Below are 25,092 nucleotides of genomic sequence, written 5' to 3'. Positions count from 1 at the left end.
CACTGGCCTTTGCATCACCACCGACAAAACGCTCAGGATGGACATTCCCAGCTCTGACATTCTTGGAAAGACACAAAGACGAATCAAAGCAGCACGGGACCAGGTGCCAGCCTACGAGGAGACTGCAGATGGCTTAGAGAGCCCAGCCGAGCAGGGAGCGGTCACGAGGGCCTTTATGGGACAGATGCCCTCACTTCCCACATCTTTGCTGCACCCTCTTCCCTTGCCCTTCCTTATGACTCAGCCCCAAAGTCACCCCCTCCGGGAAGCCTGCCTAGATTCCCTGAGGTTGTCAGTCACTCCCTTTTGCTCTGGATAATTACTCATTCACCAATCTGTCTCCTTCGCTGGCCAGATTGCCCCTGCAGAAGGGACCTGTCTGATCCGACTTTACATCCCCAGCTCTTGTCACACAGCAAGTGTCCAAAAGACATTCACTGAACTGAATTGAACTGACTGCACAGGGAGACCTTCCAGGCAGTCTGGCAGGTTGTGAAGGGTGGCAGTGCCAGAAATCCAGGCAGTCCCCAGTCTGGCCTCTTTTCCTCTGAAAATCCAGAGGATTCCCCTGACCCCACCGGCTCAGGTGTTACTGTCCCAATACCAAGGTGACTTAGAAAGCCTCTTGATACCCCAGCTGCCTGGTCCTTGTGCAAACACATCACCTTCTCCACATAGACCTAAACATACAATGAGCGCACACACCTGTACACACACACACGCACATGCATGTCCCCACCCCACACACCTGAACTTGCACACACACAGCTACGACCCAGAACTACACCTGTCCTCCTTCTGTCTTCTTCAATGAGAGGGTCGAGGAGACCGCAAACATCCTTCCAGAAACCTCAGCACATCCCCTATGTACCCTCCACCGAGGCAGAGGGTAGCTCCAAGGAAAGAGTGTGCTCTTCGCCCCCTGAAGCACACGAAGCAGGAGACAGACTTCCCTGAAAAGTTTCGGTGAACAGGTGCCTCTGCTTGTGGAAAGCACCTCTGTCTCCTCATTGCTTTTCTGCCCCTTATATCACAGCCTTGTAAAAGGGCGATTCGTTTTGGACAATTAAAGTGATTAACTCACCAGATGTAGGTGCTGGAGCATCTCCACGTATCTGCAGGGGGAAAGAGGTTTGAGTGTGCATTAATTCTCATTCTGTAGAAGCCGGGGAGGGGTGATGTTCTGTTAACAAGCTCAAGGCCACAGGCAGCTGCTTGGGGACTCACGCTTTCTCTGAAGACAGCAGTTCCTGTGCTATGACGTGGGCTCTGGACTGTCCATCCACCTGTGGGAGGAAACAGAGCCATCAGGAGGGACGGTACCCATGGGGGCAGCAGAAGGGGAATCCCAGCTCCACAAGCATCAGTCAGGTTTATAGAAGGACCGTCACACTGCCGGAGGTGAATTCCACAGGCTTCTCAGGCCACCCCGGCACTCACTACCTGTGTGATCTTCAGCCTCGCCGCACCCCGGCTGCCTCATCTGTAATGTGGACATTAACAGCATCGAGTGCTCAGGCCAGTGCCTGCTGCGGCCTGCATGCTCGGCCGCCCTCACACCCACGCAGACTCTGCCCACAGCCCGGCAGGTTTTGAACAACCTGCGGTTCTCTGTGCCAAGCGAGCTCTCTCTTCTTGCTTTTTTACATGCTGTCACCTCAGTGTACTCTTCCTTTCTCTGCCTGGCCACCTCCCAGTTATCCTTGGAGACTTAGCCATGATGTCCATCACTTCCTCCGAGGAGCACTCCTGATCCCCTCCCTGAACAGCTGGATTAGGTGTCCTTTCTGGGCAGCCCCCTCTCAGGACACCGATTACATCTCCCCCTGCAGGCAGGCACCGGGAAGTGCACCTCTGCAGGACAGTGCCCAGCCTGGGGTTGGTCCTCTTTTGTTACTGAAAGAATGAATGAGTGAATGAATGAATGAACGAATGTTCATACCACTTGGGAAGCACTGACTCTCCTGGCTAACCTCAGAAGGTGAGCCATTTAACCCACCTGAACCCCAGCCTCCGCACCTGTGAGATTCGACAATAACTGAGATTTTGTCTATAAACAGGAAGGATGAGTGGGGGCCGAGGCAGAGGCCCGGGCCTTCTGCCACGAGCAACCCTTGTGGCCCCAAACCTGCCGGATATCAGACACACCGCGGTGTATCCGGAAGAGCAGAGACACTATGGGGCAGTGACAGGACAGATGGGGAAAGACACTGGGCCTGTGCAGGTGAGGCTGGACGGGGTGGCCGCCGCGGAGAAGAGGGCACTGACGGGACGCATGGCTCCTGGTTTCTGGTCTCCTGCCACCTTCCCGTGCAACCCTGCAGAAGTCACTTTCCGAGGTCGGGCCTTAGCTTCCCAGGTGTGAGTAGAGTGACCTCTGAAGGCCGTTCTCTGCTGAACCTGTGTGTTATTAAACTTGAGATGCAATGATCTACTCCAGTGGCCAGAAACGCACTGCCTGTCGAGGGAGCAGCTGCACGGGGCTGTGGCTAAGAGCACGGACTCCGGAACCAGGCAGTCTGGGCTCAAATCCTGCTTCTCCCTTGTACTAGTTAAACAAGTCACTCAACCTTTCTGTACCTCAATCTCCTTACCTGTAAAATGGGCACAGCAGTATAATGGTATCTCACACACACGCATATTGTGAAGATTAAATGAGTGTGTATATATACAGATAGAGACCTCTCTGTATCTGTATCCATATCTGCATCTCACACTTGGAACAGTGTCTGGCACACAGTAAACACTACCAGCTAACCGCTATCATTATGCTTGTGCTTTTTGTACCCTGAGGAACAGAACCAGGTGCCCAGGGATGGAATAAGAACAAATAATCTACAGGCTCAAGCAGGGAAAGGCCTCAACTGCAGAGTAGAGGCTGAGCCACTCCTCTGATAGCAGTTGAGGCAGAGGAAAGCAAATGGACCGTGGAATCAAGCACACCTAAGTACCAATCCTGGCTCCAGCATCGTGTAATTGTGGCACGGCTGGCAAACCATGACCTCTGAGCCTCAGCTTTTTCACCTGAAATACATGGAGAATGACCAACCCGGTCTCACACACCGCTGTTTGGGATGATGCACTCAACTCGGGCTTTGCATTTGCTGTTCCCTCTGCCTGTGATGCCCTTGCCCAGATCTTCTTCTCATTCTTTTTTTTTTTTTTTTTTTTTTTTTGCGGTACGCGGGGCTCTCACTGCCGTGGCCTCTCCCGTTGCGGAGCACAGGCTCCGGACTCACAGGCTCAGCAGCCATGGCTCACGGGCCCAGCCGCTCCGTGGCATGTGGGATCTTCCCGGACCAGGGCACGAACCCACGTCCCCTGCATCCGCAGGCGGACTCTCAACCCCTGCGCCAGCAGGGAAGCCCCTTCTTCTCATTCTTACTTTCTGACTTTTTCAGGTCTCTGCTCAAAAGTCACATCCTCAATGTGGCCATCCATGACCACCCGACCCAGAGAACTCCCAGAGTCAGTCTTACTCCGGGGTTCTCAGCCTTGGCACCACTGACATTTTGGGCCACACAGCTTTCGCTGCAAGGGCTGTCCCACGTGCTGCACGACTGTTAACAGCATCTATGGCCTCTACCTGCTGGATGACAGCTCTAGACCCACTCCAAGTTGTGACAACTGAATGTGTCTCCAGACATTGCCAAATGTCCCCTGGGGGGCAAGAGCTCACCTCGAGTGAGAACCTCTGCTCGAACCCTGTTTCTTGCTGTGCTTTTCTTTATAGCAGTCACACGACCTAATGTTACCCTTGTACACGGGAGATGTTCAAGAGACGTTTGAATAAACGGATGGAATTGAGATACAGTGCCCAGCACATAGTAGGTGCTCAATAAACGAGTTCCCTTCCCTAGCTGGTGTGTCCCTAATAGCTTCTTGGCTAAGAGCACAGTATTTTGGAGATTTCAGTCTCTCCAAGGCCACCCAAATTCAGCAAAACTTGGGCCTACGGTCAGTCTTCCTCCTGCCTCTCACTGCCACCTCTATGGTGGGTGATGCTGTTACACCATCCACAGAGCAGGAAGGAAACTTGTGAGGCCTGCAGAGGCCTCCAGCCTCACCTGGCCTCTCGCCCTCCCATGGGTACCGCATCCCGACTCCCGGTCTGCCTTGTGCATCCACAGGGCTAGCGTGGGGCTCTGTAGGCAAGAGCAGCTCACTTCCCAAGCAGGGGCTCCTGCAGAGTCCCACACGCAAAAAGACTTCGTAAACAAAACCCTCACAACGGAAACGTATTCTGCCAGGACAGGCCTCAACAGTTAAGAAAACCCTGTGGTCAAGCTCCCGTAAAGAGAATTACTTTGTAGAGAAAGGACTGGGGTCAGGAGATTGGCCCTGTAAGATGAAGACGAGAATCAAGATGACGTCCAATCTTCCGGAGCCTGTGAGTCAACTCTCGTTTGTCATCCAGCTTGATGCTGAGACCTGTGCTCTGGGGTCGGAAGGCCTGGGTTCAAGTCCTGGGCTCCACCCCTTCCTACGCTTATGCCCTTGGACAAGTTACTTCTCTTCTGAGCTCCCTCTGTAAAACATGGATGATGATGATAATAACAATAATACCTACCTAATAATATACAAGCTAGCATTTATTGAACACTTAGTTTGTGCTAAGTATGGCTCTAGGATTTTCACATGTATTATCTCACTGAATCTTCCCAACAACCTAGGAGGTAGATGCTATTATTATGATCTCCATTTTACAGACGAGGAAACTGAGCAACAAGTAAGTTCTACCCTTGGCCCAGAGTCACTGCTAGTAAGTGGCAGAGCCAAGATTCAAAGCCACGTCGTCAGCTCCAACCTTGAAGCACCTGGCAGCGTGCCTGGCACTCGGCAAGTGCTCAGTAAATCGTGTCTCTGCTCATTGGAGGAGGTGGGCTTTCAAGCTGGGAGACACCTACTGCTCTTCACCTTCACTGTGAAGGAGGCAGCAGGAGTCCAGCACTCCAGGGCGCCCAGGCTAGTCCTCCCGCCACAGCCCTTTCTGATTCCCAGCCCGCAGAGCAGCACCCGCCACGGCACACTGCAACGGGAGCGGTGCCGGAAGCAAGGACGCCCGGATCCACACCCCAGCCAGGCCACGAGCACCTATCTGACCGAGTGCAAGCCCTCCTCCGACGCCTGTCTTCTCATCGGGAAGATGGGGTCAGTGTTCCCCCACTGCAAGGACCAGATGATGAGATGATGGATGGAGTGTCCCCGCCCCACCCCTCCGAACTTCTGGAGTTGTCCTCATTACCACTGTCACAATCTTGAAGCTGTCGGGAGGGACTTCTGTGCACGGGCCACTCTGCACGTCCCTCCCAGGCCCTCCAGCCAGACGGGCAGACTCTGGGCAGGATGCACAGGCCGTCCCGCTTTAGTGACTCTGCTGATGATGGATGTGTCTTCGCCAGCCAGAGAAGAAGGCCTGGCGGGCCATGTGCCTGGGGCTCTCCTCAGAAGCTGCTCCTGGGCGTTGCCCAGCCGGGCCATTTAATATAGATGTTTGTTTAACCAGGAAATGAACTCCGCGGTTGACGGCAGTGTCCAGGGACAGACTTCTGGGAACAGGGTTCCTCCCCGGCGTGTGGGGGCTGGGCCCACGCTATCGCGTTTCTCAGGCTGGCGCTGTGAGGGTTACATCAGGTAGCCGCCCTTCTGTCCGAGGTCCAAGCCCAAGCGGCTTATCTCCCCTGTTCCCCTGGGCCGCCCAGCCGCACTTCCTCCCCAGGCCCCAGGCAAACCTGCCGGCTCAGTGCTGGCTATTCTGGGAGCAGCGCAGGGCGGGAGGAACAGTCTTCCCTTAGGGACCCCCCTGGCTGAACAGACCCCAGAAAGAGTTGGGAGTCCTGGTCCTCTGCCTGGGACTCAGTTTCTCCAGCTATAAGACGGGGGTTCCTAGGCCCCTTCTAGAACAGCGGTTCCCCAAGTCTGCTCTGAGAAGCCCCAGGGTTCTGCCTCCCCTTCCCAACTACGTTATCTGTGTGAGCCTGGATTTTCACTAAACTTGACCAAAACAGCATTTTCAACAGACGGAACCCGAGAAGAATCCAGGCGTCCCCTATGAAGCCGGAAGTTAACACTGTTTGCAAAAATGTGAAACCTGGTCACTCTTGTCGCTAAATATTTTGCAAGACAACTATTTTTCATAATAAGTGCTATCTATGTTAACATATAATGGTCTATTGTTATTTTTAAATGAATTAAAAGATAGATGTTTTAAGTTTTTCTCAGCGTTACCTTCTCACGTGGTAACTATGGATAGATATAACTTATAGAAATAAAAATTCTTAGGGGTCTTCAATCATTTTTATGAGGTTAGAGGGGTCTCAGACCAAAAGGTTTTGAGAACCACTGTTTTAGAGGCTGTCACCCTGATTACGTAGGATTGTGGACGGAAAAGCTCTTCATTCTCAGTGAAGATCCGAAGAGGAGGCATCACTGCCACTGTATCGTAATAACAATCACCGTTACGGTTACTGTGAGAAGTAGGGTGATGAGCCCCAGGCTGTATGGCCTGGCCCTCAGCATGGCCCTATGTGCTCCCAGGGGTCACACCATCTCTCCACAGCGTCCTGTCCTGTAGAAGAGGAAGAAACCACCTCCAAAGCTCCTGTTTTGTCACCTCTCTCCCTGCTTGCAGGCCTCCTGGGTTGATACCTGCTCTGCCTTTAAACAGCTGCCTCTTTCCTTTCACCCTCATCTCTGCCAGCTCCGGGCCAAGCCCCATGTCCTGACATCTTGGTGCCTGGCTCAGTGCCCCCTCCCTAGTTCACACCTGTACCCCGGCCTGTGGTCACCTGGGAACTCCACCCTCCACGCCGTAACCCTCAGCCTCTCACCTCCTTGAGGCTCCCTTCCCTCTCAGACGACTTTCACCTACTTCTACGTCTGCTCCACCCACCTGGGCCTTGTCCCCACTCAGAACTGCCCTGCTCTGAGGTGGTGGGGACCTAAGCTCCCGAGCTCCCCTCCACCCTCAGCTGAACTCCCCTCTTAGCTCACGAGAGCTGCAGCCTTGAACCTACTGCAATCCACACAAGGTCGTGGGAACTGCCTTCTGCTGTCACTTGCAGTCCCAAGTGGCTCCCCAGGACTTACAGAAAGAACTTGTCGTCCAGCTTGATGCTGAGACCTGCGCTCTGGGGTCAGAAGACCTGGGTTCAAGTCCTGGGCTTCAGCGCTTCCTAAACCTATGCCCTTGGACAAGTTACTTCTCTTCTCTGGGCCCCATCGGTCAAAGAGGGATAATAACAATACGTACTTAATAATATAACAGCTAGTGTTCCTTGACCACTTAGCATGTGCTAAATATGGCTCTGAGCTTTTTACATGAATTACCTCACTGAATCTTCCCCCAAAACTATGAGGAACTATTATTATTACCTCCATTTCACAGATGGGGAAACTGAGGCACAAATAAGTCCTACCCTGCACCTGTGACTCCACCTAAAGACCCTTTCCAGGCACCGTACCTGCATTCCTCGGGGCTTTTTGGCTCACACAGATGCCTGTGTCCAGAACTTCTCTGTGATCGAGTAAGTGTTTCTAGGTTACACGCTTCACCCCAGTGAGGCAGAGCACCAAGGCAGGCCCCCGATGCTCCACGTCTGCCACCCGCACATCCCGTGGGCGGGGCGGAGGGGCACATCCGCAAAGAGGGAAGGGGCTGCCGTCTGGGGAAATATTCCTAATGAGCTCTTGTTACTTTGAGGGTCCCAGCGAGGGGCCTTGCTGGGATCTCCCGAGGCCACAGCTGGAGCCGGGAACGTGCTCAGGGAGCCACACTCACGGGGTGGCAGGGACCCCAGGAGAACGCTTGTCTCCAAGGCCCCTCGGGGCACCACCTGCACGGACAGTGGCCACCTCCCCCTTGGAATGCAGACCGGGGCTCCCAGCACAGCCTTCAGCGGCCACTCGAAAATTCAGACAGGTGCTCAGGGAGAGACGGCTCATCTTTCATCCCAGCTGTTGCCTCTGTTCCCACAGGTGGCAGAGGAGGGATGAGGAGGGCAAAGGAGAGGCAACACCTGCAGGACAAGGGGGGAAGAAGGAGGGACCAAACACAGCCCCTCCTCCCCTCCTCCCCCAGGACCAAGTGGTAGGCTTCGCTTCCTGCTGACATCCAGCCTTATTCTAGTTCCTGAGCACAGGCTGGTGTGAGTCTGGGCTTGGCCCAGATACTCTAGAAAACTTTCAGTTGCAAAGAATCTTTGGTTCCGGATGCAGTTTGTAACAGAGGACAGCACGCTATCTTGGAACACCCCGCATGAGGCATCAGGAGACCTGGCGCCTACTCCTGACTCTGCCGCCAACGTGCCAAACAGCCACGAGCGAGCAGCGGCCTCTCCAGGAGCTGCAGTCTTCCCTCCCGTGAGACGAAGGGATCTCGTGCATCACAGACTCCACACCCAATTCCCTCTGCCCCTGGCCCCTGGCAACCACCATGCTACTCTCTGCTTCTATGACTCTGACTGTCTTAGATCTCTCCTGTAAGTGGCATCAGGCAGTATTTGGCTTTCTGTGACTCCCTTGCTTCACTGAGCACCATGTCCTCCAGGTTTGTCCATGTTGTACCATGTGACAGGATTTCCTCCCTTTTAAAGGCTGAATAACATTCCATTGTATGTGGAGACCACACTTTGTTTATCCATCCATCCCTCGATGGACATTGAGAGGGTAGATTTCATGTTAAGTGTTCTTACCACAATAAAAAAATAAAATGAAGTGACCTCTAAATGCCTCTGTCAGCTCTCTCAGCTTATAGGAGCCTGAGTGTGGCGGTAACTGTGACTGGGCCAGCTCTCACTGAACAGGCCAGCACACGGCTCGTACGAGACACAGCCTTCCTGTCCTCAGCATCTCACTTCAGTTCGGGAGAGGACCAGCCACAAGTCAAGAAGCCAGTCAGTGACTCGGCTGCATGCCTTCGTGCTGCCTGCTTTGGCCTCCCATGTACCCTCTCTCTCCTTTCTACTTAGCCGCATCCTACTCTCCTTCACAGAGCACTTATGTCTCACCTCCTCCTGGAAGCCTCCCTGATTGTGTCCTGACTTTTAAGACTTGGGATAGTCACACTGCTCAGGGTTTAGGTCACAAAGCTGAGGCCGCCATGGCTGCCCCATAATTGTTCCATCTCACGAGCAGCCTTTGTCTTGTAAAAATCTGTCAGACGTAACCCTCATAAAAGTGTATAAAATGTAAAGTTTAGAGATTATCACATAAGGAGCTTTCTCAGTCTCCAGCCTGACAGTAAGTCCCCACGGTCAGGCACCCCAGAGAGCTGGGGGCACCGTGGGTGCTCCATACAGACTGGACGGCTGACCCACAGACCAGAGTTCAAACCTGAGTGAGCATAGGAGCCACCGCGGGGGGAATCTTGTAAACATGCAGATCCTGATTGGACAAATGTAGGGGGGCCTGGGGTGCTGCTGGTCCACATGTCCAACTCCCAGCAGCAGGGCTGTAGACCAGGCACAGAGAGCGACTATCACGAAGCTGGGAAGGAGAAAGTGAGGGCGAGTGTGACCCTGTGGCCCGAATTCTAAACTGGTCAAAGGGGCACGTTTGAGGGCTTCCCTGGTGGCGCAGTGGTTGAGAATCTGCCTGCCGATGCAGGGGACACGGGTTTGAGCCCTGGTCCGGAAAGATCCCATATGCCGCGGAGCAACTAGGCCCGTGCGCCACAATTACTGAAGCCTGCGCGTCTGGAGCCTGTGCTCCGCAACAAGAGAGGCCGCGATAGTGGGAGGCCCGCGCACCGCGATGAAGAGTGGCCCCCGCTTGCCGCAACTAGAGAGAGCCCTAGCACAGAAATGAAGACCCAACACAGCCAAAAATAAATAAAGTAATTAATTTTTTAAAAGGGGGGGGCACATCTGAGACTTGGCAGAGAGGAAAACCAGCCACAGAATAAGCTCTCACGGGACCAGGGTATCCCAACGGCCCCCATCCCCAGCTTCTTGGCTCCTGACAGCCTCAAGCCCTCCAGGGCCCTGAAAAAGGGGTGTGAGACAGGCGGGTACCCAGGATGCCTCCCGGACCTCTGAGCTCCTGTTCTCTCCCTTCCCCTTTGGGTTCCGAGAGTCTGCACCCTCGTCCTCCTCCACTCAACACTGCCTGAAAATGTCTCTGCGCTACTCTGCTGAACTGCTGTGCCCTCTGCATGGCTGCTGTGGGGCTGGTGACAGGCAGGCTTGGTTCCCCACTCCGTCCCTCGCTGTGCACTGTAAATTGTACAGGACCAAACGAGTGTTTTTGTTTATTAAACTGTTGTTCATCGAAGTTTGTTTTCCTTACTTAAACGCAGGAACTGAGTCTAATGCATTCACGTACTTATTCGTTTTTTGGAGGATATTTACTCAATACTATTTTATGTGCCAGGCAGCAGGGACGTAACTGTGAATAGGACAATCATGGTCTCTGCCTTCCTGGAGCTACTCTGAAAGGGGAAGGCAAACAATATGCAAGTAAGCAGAAAAATAAAGAACACAATCACAGCTCGGGATAAGCATGAGGAAGGAAATGACAGGAACGAGCAGGGTGGGCAGGGGAGGCCTCTTTGAGGAGGTGACATCTCATCTGCGACCTGCAGCCAGCAGTGCAAAGGGTAGGAAGAGCATCTAGAGTGGAAGCAAGTGCAAGTGCAAAGGCCCTGGGGTGGGTTTACAGAACAGACTGACTCGTTCTGTAGCCTTCGAGGCTGAATTTCATTTGATCCATAATTAGGACATGGCAACAGAAGATGAAATGCCAGGGGTTTAAAATCTTTCAAATCTGGTGCCAACCGCCAGAATAGCAAACTCAAGTGGAGAAGCAGGCGGGCGGGTGGTGGGGGGCATGGGAAAATGGCGAGTTCAGCTTGGGATCTGTTGGGTTTGAGGTGTCTGCAGGGCTTCCAAGAAGGGCCCCAAAAAGCAGTCCGCAGATGGAGTGCAGGGTCGCAGGGAGCGGTGGGGCAGAAGGTCGGCTCTGGGAACACACCTGAGAAGGGCTGGCCGCTGGCCCGGAAGGGGCTGCCTAAGCAGAGGACACAGGAGGACAGCGGGGTTGGAGGAACCCAGGCCCTGGGACGTCAACGCCTCACATGGAGGCGTGGGCAGAGAGGATGGTCAGGGGAGTAGGGAGAGAACAAGGAGAGAACGGAGCCAGAGAAGCCGAGGCAGCTCCTCGGGAAGGGAGACCACCAGAGCGGGGGCTTGGGATCTGAGGTGGACAGTGTGCAGGGCAAATGACTGCAGCAAGGGGGGCAGGACAGCAGGGAGGAACACGTCTGTGGGTGGAGCCAAGTCCTGCAGAACCCGTCCAGCCCACCCCCTTCTCTGCTGCCCCAACGCTGACCTCGGCTGTATAGGCTCATTCCCACCTCCCGCCCTGCCTCTGCGCTGCTGCTCCTGGCCCGGAATGCTCTGTCCCTAGACCTTCCCGTTTCCTCCTCCCTCACAACGTTCAGCTCCCTGCTCGAAGGGTGCCTCCTTATCACAAAGGCCTTCTCTGGGAAACTGGAACCCGCCTGCATCTCTGGAGGGAAAGTCAAATGGGGCAGCTGTAAAATAGTATGGCAGTTCCCCCCCAAATTAAAAATGGATTGACTATGTGATCTAGCAATTCTACTACTGGGTACATAGACAAAAGAATTGAAAGCAATGTCTTAAAGAGATATCTGTACACCCATGTTCACAGCAGCCTGATTCATAACAGTGGAAAAGTGGAGGCAACCCAAGCATCCATCGATGGATGAACTGACAAACAACACGTGATACGTACACATAATGGAATATTATTCAGCTTTAAAAAGGAAGGAAATCCTGACACCTGGAACAACATGGATGAACCTTGAGGACGTGCTGCTAAGTGAAATAAGCCAGACACAAAAAGACAAATACTGTATGATTCCACGCATGAGAGTAGTCAAAATCACAGAAGCAGAGAGCAGAGCGGTGGGTGCCAGGAGGACTGTGGTGGGGAGTTGCTGTCTAAGGGATACTGAGCTTCAGTTTGGGAAGATGAAAAAGTTCTGGAGATGGGTGGTGAGGATGGTTGCACAATAAGGTGAACGTTTTGTTTTTCTTTTTTTTAATGTAAGTTTACTGTTCTCTCTCTTTCCCATTTTTTTCTATTTATTTATTTATTTGGATCTGTTGGGTCTTCGTTGCTGCGCACGGGCTTTCTCTAGTTGCGGCGAGCGGGGGCTACTCTCCTTTGTAGCGCGCGGGCTTCTCATTGCGGTGGCTTCTCTTGTTGTGGAGCACGGGCTCTAGGCGCAAGGGCTTCAGCAGTTGTGGCACGCGGGCTCAGTACCTGTGGGACATGGGCTTAGTTGCTCCATGGCATGTGAGATCTTCCTGGACCAGGGATCGAACCCACATCCCCTGCATTGGCAGGCAGATTCTTAACCACTGCACTACCAGGGAAGTCCCAACGTGAATGTTCTTAAGGCCACATACTTAAAAATGGTCAAGCTGGGGCTTCCCTAGTGGCGCAGTGGTTGAGAGTCCGCCTGCCAATGCAGGGGACACAGGTTCATGCCCCGGTCCGGGAAGACCCCACATGCCGCGGAGCGGCTGGGCCCATGAGCCATGGCTGCTGAGCCTGCGTGTCCGGAGCCTGGCTCCGCAATGGAAGAGGCCACAACAATGAGAGGCCTCCGTATTGCCAAAAAAAAAAAAAAAAAAAAAGGTCAAGATGGAAGATTTTATGTTATGTGTATTTTCACAAAATTTTTAAAAATGGAAAAAAAAAAAAACCCCAGCCTTCTCCAGCCTCCCTGTCTAAGTTTCCTCCCTCTCCTCACCCCCAGTGCTCTGTCTTCTGCCACCGTGGTCTGCTTTGTTTGTTCGTTGTTTATAGCACTTTCACCACCTAAACCCACCTTGGGAGTTTTCTGGATGATTGTTCATCCCCTTCTAGAATGTAGACTCTAGCAGAGTCTTTTGACTTGTGGCTGCTGTATCTTCAGCCCTTAGAAGGGTGCCTGGCACATAGTAGGTGCTCAGTAAGTACTCAGTAAATAAATAAAATTCTGTTGAAGAAGAGGAGGGACGGGTGAAACTGGGTGAGGACACAGAGAGAAGAGGTGCAGATGGGGGGGAGTTCACATCGACAGGAGAGTGTTTTCTGGGAAGGAGAACAGGCTGCAGGAGAGGAAGCTGCAGCAGGTTTGGAATGGCCTCCCCGGGGCCCGGAGGAGCGCGTGTCTGCAGTGGAGCCAACGCGCAGCCGGAACGGGGGTTCAGGGTCTCCAGCATGGAGAAGGCACAGTGTGACATTTAACACAGGCTGGAGACTCACCCAGTGGAAATGACCAGGGTTCAAGTGGATTCTTGTTTTTGGTTTGGTTTGGTTTTTGGCTGTGCCACGCAGCTGGTGGAATCTCAGTTCCCTGACCAGGGACTGAACTTTCACCCTCGGCAGTGAAAGCACAGAGTCCTAACCAGTGGACCGCCAGGGAATTCCCCACGCAGATCCTTTAACCCAGGCAGATGGTCAGGCAAGGCCACAGGTGCAAGGCTAGGGTCACGAGGTCAGCAAGGAGGCCTGGGCCAGGCCGCCAGGACCTTGGGTGCAGCCAGGGAGGGGATGTCCTGAGTGGGCGGGGACCAGGGAGGGCGTGAAGGCAGGATGGGTCTGCTCCAGGGGACAGGGCTGGGCTCAGGGGTGGACCCGGCCAGGAAACAACGTCCATGGTGACAGCGGGAGCCCGGCCAGGGAGGAGGTAGCCGGGAGGGGCTGCCAACTCCTGGGCTGGTCTCAGGGGAGCTGGTATCTCGCCTGAAAAGTCGCCATCAGCCTGAAAACCGGGCGCATTGTCAGGGAGGGGCAACTCGCCAGCCCGCCTTTGAATGTCTCCTTTCATTGCTAGATCTATTTTTAGGTCCCTCTTGATTCTCCTTTTTTGCCCCCTCTTTCCTTCAACCCACACCCTTTGTACGTCTGCGAGTGGGAGAGAGAGAGGTCAGACAGGTGGGTGGACCAGCTGGGCCCAGCATCCTGTGCTGCTCCAAAATCCTCTCCCCTCCTGACTCGGTCACCCCAAAACATCTGGGAAGGGTGGGGCTCAGCTCTTTTTATGTATTGTTACATAAACCATATCACACTGTAAGAAGGGTGGGGCTCACCACTACACCCCCAAACACGCCTCCCAAGGCCCCGGGGAGGCAATTCTATGAGCACGCACACTTGGTCCAGGTCTGCCCCTTTGAGACGGTTCAAGATGGTAATCTGGGTCCCACTTCCCCCAGGACAAGACGGAGGCGAGGTCTGCCTTTTGAGAAACAGAATTTTCACAGAGAATGGAAGGCAAAAGAATAAGAAGCAAATGCCCCTCCTCCCCACCCCTGCCCCACCAAACCGTCTGCAGCAGAAAGGAGCCAGGAAAGATTGCTCAGTCCGGAAAGCTCCCAGCGATCTGGGAGCCCTTCCACCCTGAGGGCTGCCAGGGAGTGTCTGTAACAGACTGGGGGCAGGGGATTTAGCAGCAGGTATGAAGACTGATTGAAACTGCAAGTGCTCTCCGATCCCCTCGGCAAAAACGTGTGTGTAAGGAGGGGTATGAACAGGTGCCCTGCAGTGCTGTCCACTGAGCAGAAAAAAGAGACATTGTAAATGTCCCTCAGCAGGGGGAGAGCAAAGTAAATGACAGCACATCCAGACACTGGAATACTATAGGGCAGGAAAATATTAAGTTAGAGCTCCCTGTACCGATGTGGGAAGATCTCTAAGATACTACCAGCCGAGTTACCCCTCCACTCCCGTTTCTTATAGTTTGATGTGGTTTATGGAAAAAAAAAAATCACAACTCCACAAACAATACCATCCATTTCTCACGCATAATGATGATATACGTAGGTGAATACAGGGAAAAAGTTCTAGAAGGATACACACCAAACTGCATACCGGTTACGTCCATAAGGGCACAAGGACCAGGAATGAGTGTCCCAGGGCACGTAACCCTCCCCCGTGATGACTTCTTACATTATGAGGACCATCTAGCACAGCACGCCTCGGGCAAAGAGAACCTGATTGCTAAAGACCATTTTACCTCTGCTACATCACGAAGGCCTCATAAGGAGGAAGAGAGCATGGCGGGGGGTGGGGGGTGGCAGTCAGTCCGCTCGGCAGCTGAAGAGGCTGGGCTCCCGAGACTGGACTGACCTGCCGTGGGGAGTCTGGACCCACACTCCTCCCTCTGTGCTCTCAGGATGACAGGACCGTCCTTCTCAGGATGGGAAGTGACCAGCAGGAGGCGGAGATGCAGGTGGTCCCAGAGGAAGGTTTAACAGAGAAATCAGTGACTGGTCGGAAATCATCACGAGGTACAGAAAGGTGCACACGGGCCCCACTGCCCTCTCAGCTCTTCAACTCTTCTGGGCCTGGGATCCAGCCCCAGCTCCCAGCTTCAGAGAAAGGACCAAATCCCCGATGACAGCTATGTCTTTCTGCTCCCAGGCTCCATGACCCCAGGGATGCCCAGAAAAGCCAAAATCATCTCTAAACGGGCACCACTCACTCAAAGCTTGCCTCCCTTGTCACCCTCTCCCCACTCCAGGAGCCAATAGCTTCTTCTTGGGTGAAGGGAAGAAGTGGAGAGATAAGAGGAGGCTACCGGACTGCAGCGGAAAAACAAACAAGACTGGGTTTTGAGTCAGACCCGTTTTCAAGTCCAACCCCTTCAACCACTAGCACTGTGGCCTTGGGCAAGTTACTTAACCTCTCTGAACCTCTGTGTCCTCGACTGCAAAACAAGACAACGGTACCGGCTTCAAAGTGTTTGTAAGGAGTGAAACAGCAGATGAGGAAGCTGGGAGTGCCCAGCAGACAGCTCGCCATCTAGAGAGGGAAGGGGAAGCGGGTGCAGATGAGCCGGTGGGAAAGCCCCTTTCACCGCTCCCACAGCACTGGGTACATGGGCAGACAGGAGAGTGAATTTTTAAAAGAAATCGAGTGTACGAAAGGAAATCAAAGACACACCCATTTATAAAATGCTTGGTAGGGGCCAGGCACCTGTACCAAGTGCTCCCACAGGAAGAGTCTGTAATCAGAGGGGCCCGCCTCACCTAAGCTGGGAGGGGAAGATGCCCAGAGTGGGAGACAGCCAGGAACAGGGGCCCAAGGGCACTTCCTCTACCGCCCCGGCCCCTCCCTGGCAGATGGCAGACGGGAGCGGGCCGGCGAGATGGGGGAGGGGGAGAACTTCAGGCTGGCCTCAACCTTCCGTGCAGCTGGGGTGTCCCCCTGGTCTGAATTCCTGGCCCCCAGCACCTTGTGTTGTCTCCTGGGTGACACTAGTAACAGCCATGTGGCACTGGGCAAGTTCTTCCACTCTGACAGTTTCTGCAAACGGGAAACACGGGAGACAGCCCGTGCCTCCTGGAAGGGGTAGGGAAGGACGAGATCGGCCGAGCAGAGGTAACCACGTCACACGCAATGCCCGACACCCAGTGCGAAGGTCCGGGCCTCCACTGTGACTTGGGCCCCAACTCGCCATCTGCCTCCAGAGAAGTAACAGCCCTTCTCTGAGCCCTGCCCCCTCAGCATCACTGCAGGGAACGGGGACACCAGCTCTCATTCTGAAGTTTTCACTTCACGAAACTTGCTCATAACCCTTTTAACTCATCTTACCCTCACAATTCCCACGTCACAGATGAGGTAACTGAGGCTGCCCAGGGGACCAAGGTCATTGGAATCCAGCCCTGTTCGGATTCAAATCAGGAGGCTCTATTCCGCTTCATCCCCAGGCTTCCTGGGACCCAGGAGGATGTCAGCAGTCACCCCCGCAGCATCAGCGCCCCCGTGTCTGCCACGTGCCTTCAGGCCGCAGCCCCAGCCGCCCTGTGACTCAGCCTCTGCATCCACCTTGGCGTCAGCTGTTTGAAAACAGCTCCCTCCGCACGGAGGAGGGAAGGAGTGGACCCTCTCTCCACCTTCACATCTCTGACGCCCACCTCCCACCGGCCCCCGGCCTGGGGTGGGGAGCCCTACCTTGTGGGTGAGGCTGGGGTCTCTTGGAGCACCGTCCTCCTCCTCCGAGCTTCCCCGCTCTTCATCCGACGTGAGGTCCTCCTTGGGGGCCACTGCCGAGATGGGACAGACCTTATAGGGCTCTGTGTAGGCGCTGGGGTCAGAGCAGAGGAGAGAGAGGGTTAGAGCTCCCTGTCCAACAAAGGGAAAGCGAACAGGCCAGGGGCCCTACTAATGCCATGAGCCATTAATGAGTGCTCTGTGCTTCCATGAGGACCCAGAAGTGAATAAGAACCTCCTTCCTGCCCTCACTCCAGCCAGTCTGTTCTCCTACTAGTTCCTTGAACATTCCAAGCTCTTTGCTGCCTTATTACCTTTACACATGCTGTTCAAGACAGACTTGTCTCCCTTAGACACGAGGTAGGCTGTGATGCTGAAGGAAGGTACAAATAATTACTATGAGGGCAAGAGACGTTCATTTTGATCAGTCTGGCAGTCTGGACTGGCCTGGTTGGGCAGCAGGGTCAGTCTTCAAGGTGGCCGTGTCCTCTGGGCCTGAAGAAGGGATGCAATGATGTGGCAGACAGAGTCTGGGATGTGCATTCGAGCCCCTTGCCCAAGCCCTGCTGCCAGCCAGATCATGGACAAGACACAGCTCAGGGTATCAGTTTCCACCTAGGCTACTCTGGAATAATGACTGCTAGTCTCATTTTCTTGGCAGATGCTGTGAGGATCAATATGTAGAAAGCTTACTGAGGTGTGATAATCTCCTATCTACATAACTATGACTATTATGTAGCCAATGGCATTAACTGATTAAGTATTCATTGATTGCCCGCTTTATGCCCGGCACACAGCTAGGCAGTGGGTAAAACACCGGTGAATAAAGCAGATATGGTCCCTGTCCTCAAAAAGGGAAAAGCTAATATATGATCATACATGGTGACACGTGAAGGAGAAGGATGTGCTCTTATAGACAGTAACAGGAGGGGGGCTGTTGAGATAGGTCAGGGAAGGCACCTCTGAGGCTGAGACCAGAAGGAGGAGAAGGAGCCTTGTGATAGGAGGGGAAGTGTTCCAGGCCGGAAGCAGCATGTGTAAAGGCACCGAGGCAGCAGAGAGCCTGGCATGGGACGTAAGCCGACCTGGAGCACAGGAACCCTCCTTTCTCTGCCTTCTAAACCTTCCTCACAGAGGATGCTCCGGCCCCATCACAACAGCCTCCTTGCTCTGCTCCTTGCTCCCAGCCTCCCTCTCCACACAGCAGTGATTGTTCTACAACAGAAATTGGGCCACATCCCCTTCCTACTCAAGAACCTTCAATGGCTCCCTCCTGTCTTTGGCAATGTGGTCCCAGACAACTTCTCACAAAACTTCTCCTCATGCTAAAAATTAAGGCATCTTATCAAATACTGATTCCTGCCCTCTGGGAATGATAGATGGATGGATGGACAGACGGAGGAGGGGCGGCAAGGAGAGAGCCTCCATCCTCTGGAGTGGCCCTGCCAACTCTAGCCCAGGCCTTTGGCGGGCAGGTGCAGGGCCCTTGCCTCAGGTCTGGTTCGGGCAGGGGGAAGCATGGCCGGGGTGGGTACATCAGGAGAGGAGAAACTGAGCCTTGGGCTGCAGTGCAAGTAGAGGCCCTTCTTGGAGCTCCTTCCTGACTATGATAGGAGCCAGACCATGGACACCTCTCTCCAGAACACCTGGAGCCCAGGAAACAAGGGTCTGCCTGGAGCAGGACGGGCGTCCCCTGGTCCACACACTGGCGAAGAGGCTAGAAAGATCAGCAGCCTGTCCCTGCCTGGTCTCTTGCTGCGTGTGTGCGAGTGTGTGTGTGTGTGAGTGTGTGAGAGTACGAGTGTGTGTGTGTGTGAGAGTGCGAGTGTGTGTGTGAGTGCGAGTGTGTGTGTGTGTATGAGAGTGGTGAGGGCTTGGAGCTGTGCACTTGTCTGCAGAGGCACAGCCCTGATCCAGGCTGCGCCACAACCCGCTCTGCCATCCAACTGCACACCCCTCTGGCCACTCCTCTTTCGTCCTCTTTTTCAAGATTTACTTTGTTCTTTTCTTTCAAACTACGAGAGCAAACAAGTACTCTGCAACAAGCCATATACCATGGAGGTGTACAAAGGCATGCGAGAGCCTCCCCTCCTGCTGGGGCCACCAGTTCCCTCCTCTAAGGAGCCGTCCCCTGGCCCAGAGGTCAGGAACACTGCAGCTGCTGAGGGAGCTCAGAACCATGCTCAAGAAAGGGATGGCGTGGACAGTCTCACTGAGCTACAGCTCCCCTCCCTCCAGAGCTGTGCATGTCCTCAGACAGGGAGCCGAGCCCTGCTCTCCCTCCATGAGGAATGGCCACATTAGGCCCCAGCAGGAGCCCATTAGGCATGTGAAGGATGGCCAGGAATGGTGAGGCAGGGAGCAGTTAACTGTGCCCCGGACCATTCCTCCTCCTTATCAAGGAAAAGCAAGTATACGGCAGGCCTTTCCTAGAACGTGCTGTGAAGGCGGAAAGGATTCCCAGCCAAGCCTCCCGCCGGGTAAAGGGTGTCTCCATCCTCCCAGGCAGCAAGCTGGAAACCCGAGCATCTTCCGCACAGCCAGCCGCTGCTTGAACATTAAACCTCTCCCAAATTCACCTTCAAATCTTCCCCGACTCCACTGGCATCTCTATGACAGCCTTGTGGTCCAAGCCACCTCTTGCCTGGATGTCTGTAACACTTGCTTCCTATTGGTTCCCATTCCCCCCGACTGCCCTCTGATCTGCTCACCCAGCGGCCAGAGGGACCCTCTCAAATCCAATCTGATCTTGTCACCGTCTTGCTCAAATTGCTCAGGGATATTCCAGTGCTGTTGGGATTTGGCACCAACAGCCCAGCCTGCCAGGCAAGGCTCCACTCAACCTGGGGCTGGGGAAGGTGGGCATCCTTGGGCCCTGATGCTGCCATGAAGTCTGCCCAGCATCAGACTCCACCAGGCATCCGGGGGCTCTGCCTCAAACCAGGCAAGGGCTGGATTCCTCGGAGCAGAGCCATGGGTGACACTGGGGAGAGAGCTCACAGACACCAAACCTCCAGAGAGGCGGAGAGCCTGGCTCAACGTCACGGGGCAAATCTGGACCAACACCCATCGCTTCTGAAGATGCCTCTGCCTATGCTTGATCCCACTTTACAGACATGAAAACAGAGGCCCAGTCGGGTTCCCTCAGTGCACTGACGTGCGGGGTTGGGTCTCAGGTTGCAAGGGCAAAAGAGGCTTTGCTTTTGTTGTCTGTGCTCTTCTTTTATTTCCTTTCTGAGAAGCAGCAGAGTGCAGCGATTAGAGCTCACTCTTGGGTGGGACTGCCTGGGTTCAAACCCTGGCTCGGCCACTTAATGGCCATGTTTAACCTCCCTAAGCCTCATCAGTGCCCAATTCACTGAGCTGCTGGGAGGATTCAATGAATTAAATAATGCAAGACACTCAGAACAGTTCCCAGCACTTAATAACTCAATAAATGTGAGCTCTCCTCCTTACCAGCTTGGCCTGGCTGTGCACGGCTGTTCCATTATCGACCGACTGTCGTCTAATGTCAGCTCATTTTTAACATCTGAACTATTCTGACCTCATCCTGAGTGATAATACCCATGAAGTCACAGTACGTAGTCTTCTAACACTTTAAGATAAACCATACAATAATTAACCTATAACACGTTTGACTAAAATGATCTTGCCCTCCACTGAAGATGCACAGACCTTAGAGACAAACGTGGTTACTGCTGACCCACCAACCATCTGTCCTCAATCCAACCTTAGCTTCTGGCTAGAAATGTGGCTCAGGCTCTTTTTATTCTCCTTCTTCCTCTCACTTCTGTTTTCTAGAAAGATCTAAAAGGGAAGTCAGGAGACAAGGGTTTGGGTTCTCTGATGATATTCTGGCTCATTTATTTCACTGTCCTATTGAGGGATTGTGAGCACAGCAGACGGGGACAAACTGCCATTAAAAACATGCTTTCAGGGCTTCCCTGGTGGCGCCGTGGTTGGGAGTCCGCCTGCCGATGCAGGGGACACGGGTTCGTGCCCCGGTCCGGGAAGATCCCACATGCCGCGGAGCGGCTGGGCCCGTGAGCCATGGCCGCTGAGCCTGCGCGTCCGGAGCCTGTGCTCCACAAAGGGAGAGGCCACAACAGTGAGAGGCCCACGTACCACAAAACAAACAAACAAACAAAAAACATGCTTTCACAACATAAAAGAGCAAGTATAATCCGAGGCCTTAACAGATTCAGTGGAAGCTGTAGTGACAGACCTTATATTGGACCAAAGTCATTTGTTAAATAAGCAAATCAAGACAGAACTGCCTCTACAGACCCCTGATATTTGCTACCAGGCTGATCTTCAAATACAGGGGAAGATAAACACCTCCAAATGTTTTCTTAATAACTTCTGCCCAAATGCTCTGACAGGCCCTGGAGAACTCGTGTCCTGGGTGAGTAACCACTTCCTCCCTCGGAGGACAGACTGGGAACCCTCACATAGCCCACCCATTGCCCTAGTCTGTCAACATAAACCTGTGAGGTGGGTCCTCTACACAGTAGGCCCTAAGGAAGGCTGCAAGGTCTGTATTTTCAGCTATCTGGTTCCTATCTGCTTGCTTTTTGGTCATTCAGACTCTGTACTGTAGGTACTGGTAATACAGTGGTGAACAAACACATTTTCTGTTCTATGGTCTCTCCAGTCAAAATGCCCATTATAATCATAACTAGGTGAGGTGTTGTCTCTAGACACATTTTTTTTCTTTTTTAACATCTTTATTGGAGTATAATTGCTTTACAATGGTGTGTTAGTTTCTGCTCTACAACAAAGTGAATCAGCTATATGTATACATATATCCCCACATCCCCTCCCTCTTGGGTCTCCCTCCCACCCTCCCACCCTCCCTGTGGTCACAAAGCACCGAGCTGATCTCCCTGTGCTATGCGGCTGCTTCCCACTAGCTATCTATTTTATATTTGGTAGTGTATATATGTCCATGCTACTCTCTCACTTCATCCCAGCTTACCATTCACCCTCCCCGTGTCCTCAAGTCCATTCTCTACATCGGTGTGTCTAGACACCTTCTTTGAATATACCAATAGATTACATATGAGAAAGCCCTCTGACCCAAAACCTACCCATCTACTCACTCACCCATCTATACACTTGTCCATCCACTCACCCATTTAGCCACTCCTCCCTACCGCCCTCCTCTCCATCCACTCCTCTACCCATCATCTATCCAATTACCCATCTACTTAGCCATCCATTGCTGCATCCATTCATCCACGCACCTATGTGGCCAGCCTTCTACCCACCCACTCAACTATCCAGCTACGCAATCATCCTTCCTTCCATCCATCCACTCCCTCACTCATTCAACAAACACAAATTAGCACCTACTTCAAAGTGCAAACACATGGAGGCCTCAAAGATGACTAAAGCACTCTCCTGGCCTCACAGAAAGCACAGTGCAAAGTATTAGTTAAGAGGATGAGCTCAGAAGTCAGAACACTTGGTTTGAATCCCAGCTCTACCACTTCAAGCAAGTTACTTCAACTTTCCATGGCTCCGTTGTTTTTTTTTTTAATCTGTAAATCAAGGGTAATGACACATGCTGGGAAAACAGACAAAATGCCACGTGGTCAGCACTGTAGGTTTAGAGATCAAGTGGTATAAAACTTTGGCATCAGATCAAGGAGAGTCACTCGGTGACCTTAGGCAAGTCACCCACCATCTGTTTCTTATCTGTCAAGTGGGGATGGCTGTATAGGTTCATTGTGGGCTTTAATAAGAACATGATAGTAAAAGTAGCCGTTGCCTAGAACACAGTAGGTCCTTTTTGGCCAGCCTGCAGAGGGGCCAAGTTCTAAACCCCCAGACTAGTCTTCACAGAGCCGGTCTCCCTCCCTCTGGGTTGACTTGTGCTTTAAAGGGAACATAAATTACAGCTGCCCAGAGCTCGTGACCTTAAACGACCCTCCAAATGAGCACAGTCCTTTCCAGCAGCCTAGAGTCATAAAAGGACATGTGCACCCACATGGGGGGAAGAGAACTTTGTAACCTGGTCCAGGGCTGTCCGGCTCTGCCCATTAAATGCCGTCCCATGTGACACTCACTGGGAGCCATAACCCTGAGCACAGCCAAAATGGCCTCATAACTCATAAAAAGTGAACGCTTTCCTCACTGGGAGCCTTTCAGTGGGTGCTCTGGCCCCTCGCTCCACCCTTGCCGGTGCAGTGACATACGCATGGAGGAGGCCAGATTGCAGATGTAACGTCCTCTGGCTCCTCTGAGATAGGCTGGGGCCTTCCCAGAGCTCGCCAGCTTGGCGGGAGGGGCAGGGGGGCCTCGGGGCTGTGATCTCCAGGAGCTGGAAAGTTTGAGATGGAGGAGACAGGAGGACGGACTTGGTCAATATGACTATCCTAATTAATTAGCAGGGCAGCTGGAAGAGCATGGAAGTGGATGGAGGAGAGGGCTGGGCGCGAAATCAGGGATTTCCAAATCCTCAGACATTTCATCTTGTCCTGTGTCTCCTCCCCCATCCCTCAGCACCTGCAGAGGTCACTCAAACGTCCCTCCAGACCTTCCCCAGGTGGCATCTTCTGCCCTGATATTTCCTGGTCACTCAAAACTGACCCCTCACAGGTCCCCCTCCTTCAAAGGCACATGAGATTTTCTTGGATACCACCCGCACTGTAACTGGGAACTTTCAATCTCAGACAGTGGAAACTGCCCAAGAAGACGGGGGTCAGAGACGGGGGAGTCCTGCATTCACTGCTAACCCACTGCATGATCCTCCTGGTGGGCCTCCACACCTGTAAAGTGGAGATGGAGAAAAAGACACCCACAGACGTGAAACGGCGCGTTGAGACCGGACCACATGCATCCGACGGCCTGGGGGCCAGGCTCTGAGAGCAGCTGCTGCCTGGAGTCTTCTCCTCTCTGTTTCATTCCTTCTTGGAGAGAATGCATCTTACACCCAGGGTCAGCCAAGGGATAGTGCTTGTAATGCTTCCCAGAAACATGACTGAAGGAGAGGCTTTTTAAAAAATTCAATTTCCATTTTTCACTAAGTAAAAACAGAAGTGCATCCCTGCTCTCTGTCCTGTCACATCCACACCCCTCTGCTTAAAGCACAGCCTCAATGGTTTTTTACAGGGATTTGTTTTTTTGTTATAATAGCTTTACTGATATACAATTCATATGCCATAAAATTTACCCTTTCAAAGAGTACAATCCAGAGCTTTCTAGTATAGTCACAGAGCTGTGCAACCATCACCACTATCTAATTTAGAACATTTTCGTCACCCCCAAATGAAACCATGTACCATTTAGCCATCAATCACATTCCTCCCTCTCCCCAATCCCTGGCAACCACTAAATTACTTTCTATCTCTATGGATTTGCCTACTCTAGACATTTCATATTAATGGAATCATACACCATTTGTCCTTTTGTGTCTGGCTTCTTTCACTCAGTACAATGTTTTCAAGGTCCATCCGTGTTCTAGCATGTATCAGTACTTCATTCCATTTAACGGCCAAATAATATTGCATTGCATGGCTGTGCCACATTTTGTTTATCCATCTCTTGACGGACAGTTGGACTGTTTCCACTTTTTGGCTTGTATGAACAGTGCTCCTAGGGGTATTCATGTAGAAGTGTTTGGGGGGACATACATCTTCATTTCTCTTGGTATACCCAGGCGTGGAATGGCTGCGCCATGTGGTAACTCTACGTTTAACATTTTGAAGAACTGCCAGACCATTTTCAGCCACACCATTTTGCATTCCCACTGGCAGCGTTGAGGGTTCTGATTTCTCCATATCCTCACCAACACTTGCTATTGTCTGTCTTTGTTATTTTAGCCTTCCTAGTGGGTCTGAAGTGGTTCCATAGGGATTATCGAGGAATTTTGTTCTCCTTGATTACAATTCAGCCTCCTCCCGCCCCAAACAAACACTACCTGTTTCCTATTCAGAGAGAAACATAACTGTGACTATGAAGGCTTTCTTTTCAGAAAATCAATTGAGGTTCGGAGGTCCAGGGAGAAAAAATTAATACTTTTGGGAGATCTGCAGAAGCCTCATGAAATGACAGACTAATATAAAGAGGTAACACACGAGA

The 25,092-nt window shown here is 52.7% G+C and overlaps 1 protein-coding gene across 2 annotated transcripts in view; it reads right to left on the bottom strand.

Annotated features, from left to right (window-relative positions):
* The window catches only part of FGD5 (FYVE, RhoGEF and PH domain containing 5), a 106,149-nt gene that overhangs the window by 48,229 nt on the left and 32,828 nt on the right, over positions 1–25,092 (bottom strand). For both annotated transcript variants that reach the window (XM_065885439.1, XM_065885440.1), the window contains exons 2-4: positions 16,969–17,101; positions 1,228–1,286; positions 1,085–1,115 (exon numbers count right to left, since the gene is read on the bottom strand). In XM_065885439.1, the coding sequence (XP_065741511.1) occupies positions 1,085–1,115; positions 1,228–1,286; positions 16,969–17,101 (223 nt within the window). The remainder of the gene's footprint in view (positions 1–1,084; positions 1,116–1,227; positions 1,287–16,968; positions 17,102–25,092) is intronic.

Source organism: Phocoena phocoena, chromosome 10 (genome assembly GCF_963924675.1).
Source record: "Phocoena phocoena chromosome 10, mPhoPho1.1, whole genome shotgun sequence".
Classification (NCBI taxonomy): domain Eukaryota; kingdom Metazoa; phylum Chordata; class Mammalia; order Artiodactyla; family Phocoenidae; genus Phocoena; species Phocoena phocoena.
The sequence above is the reverse complement of the archived record's forward strand: the minus strand, read 5'-3'. Positions and strand labels throughout refer to the sequence as shown.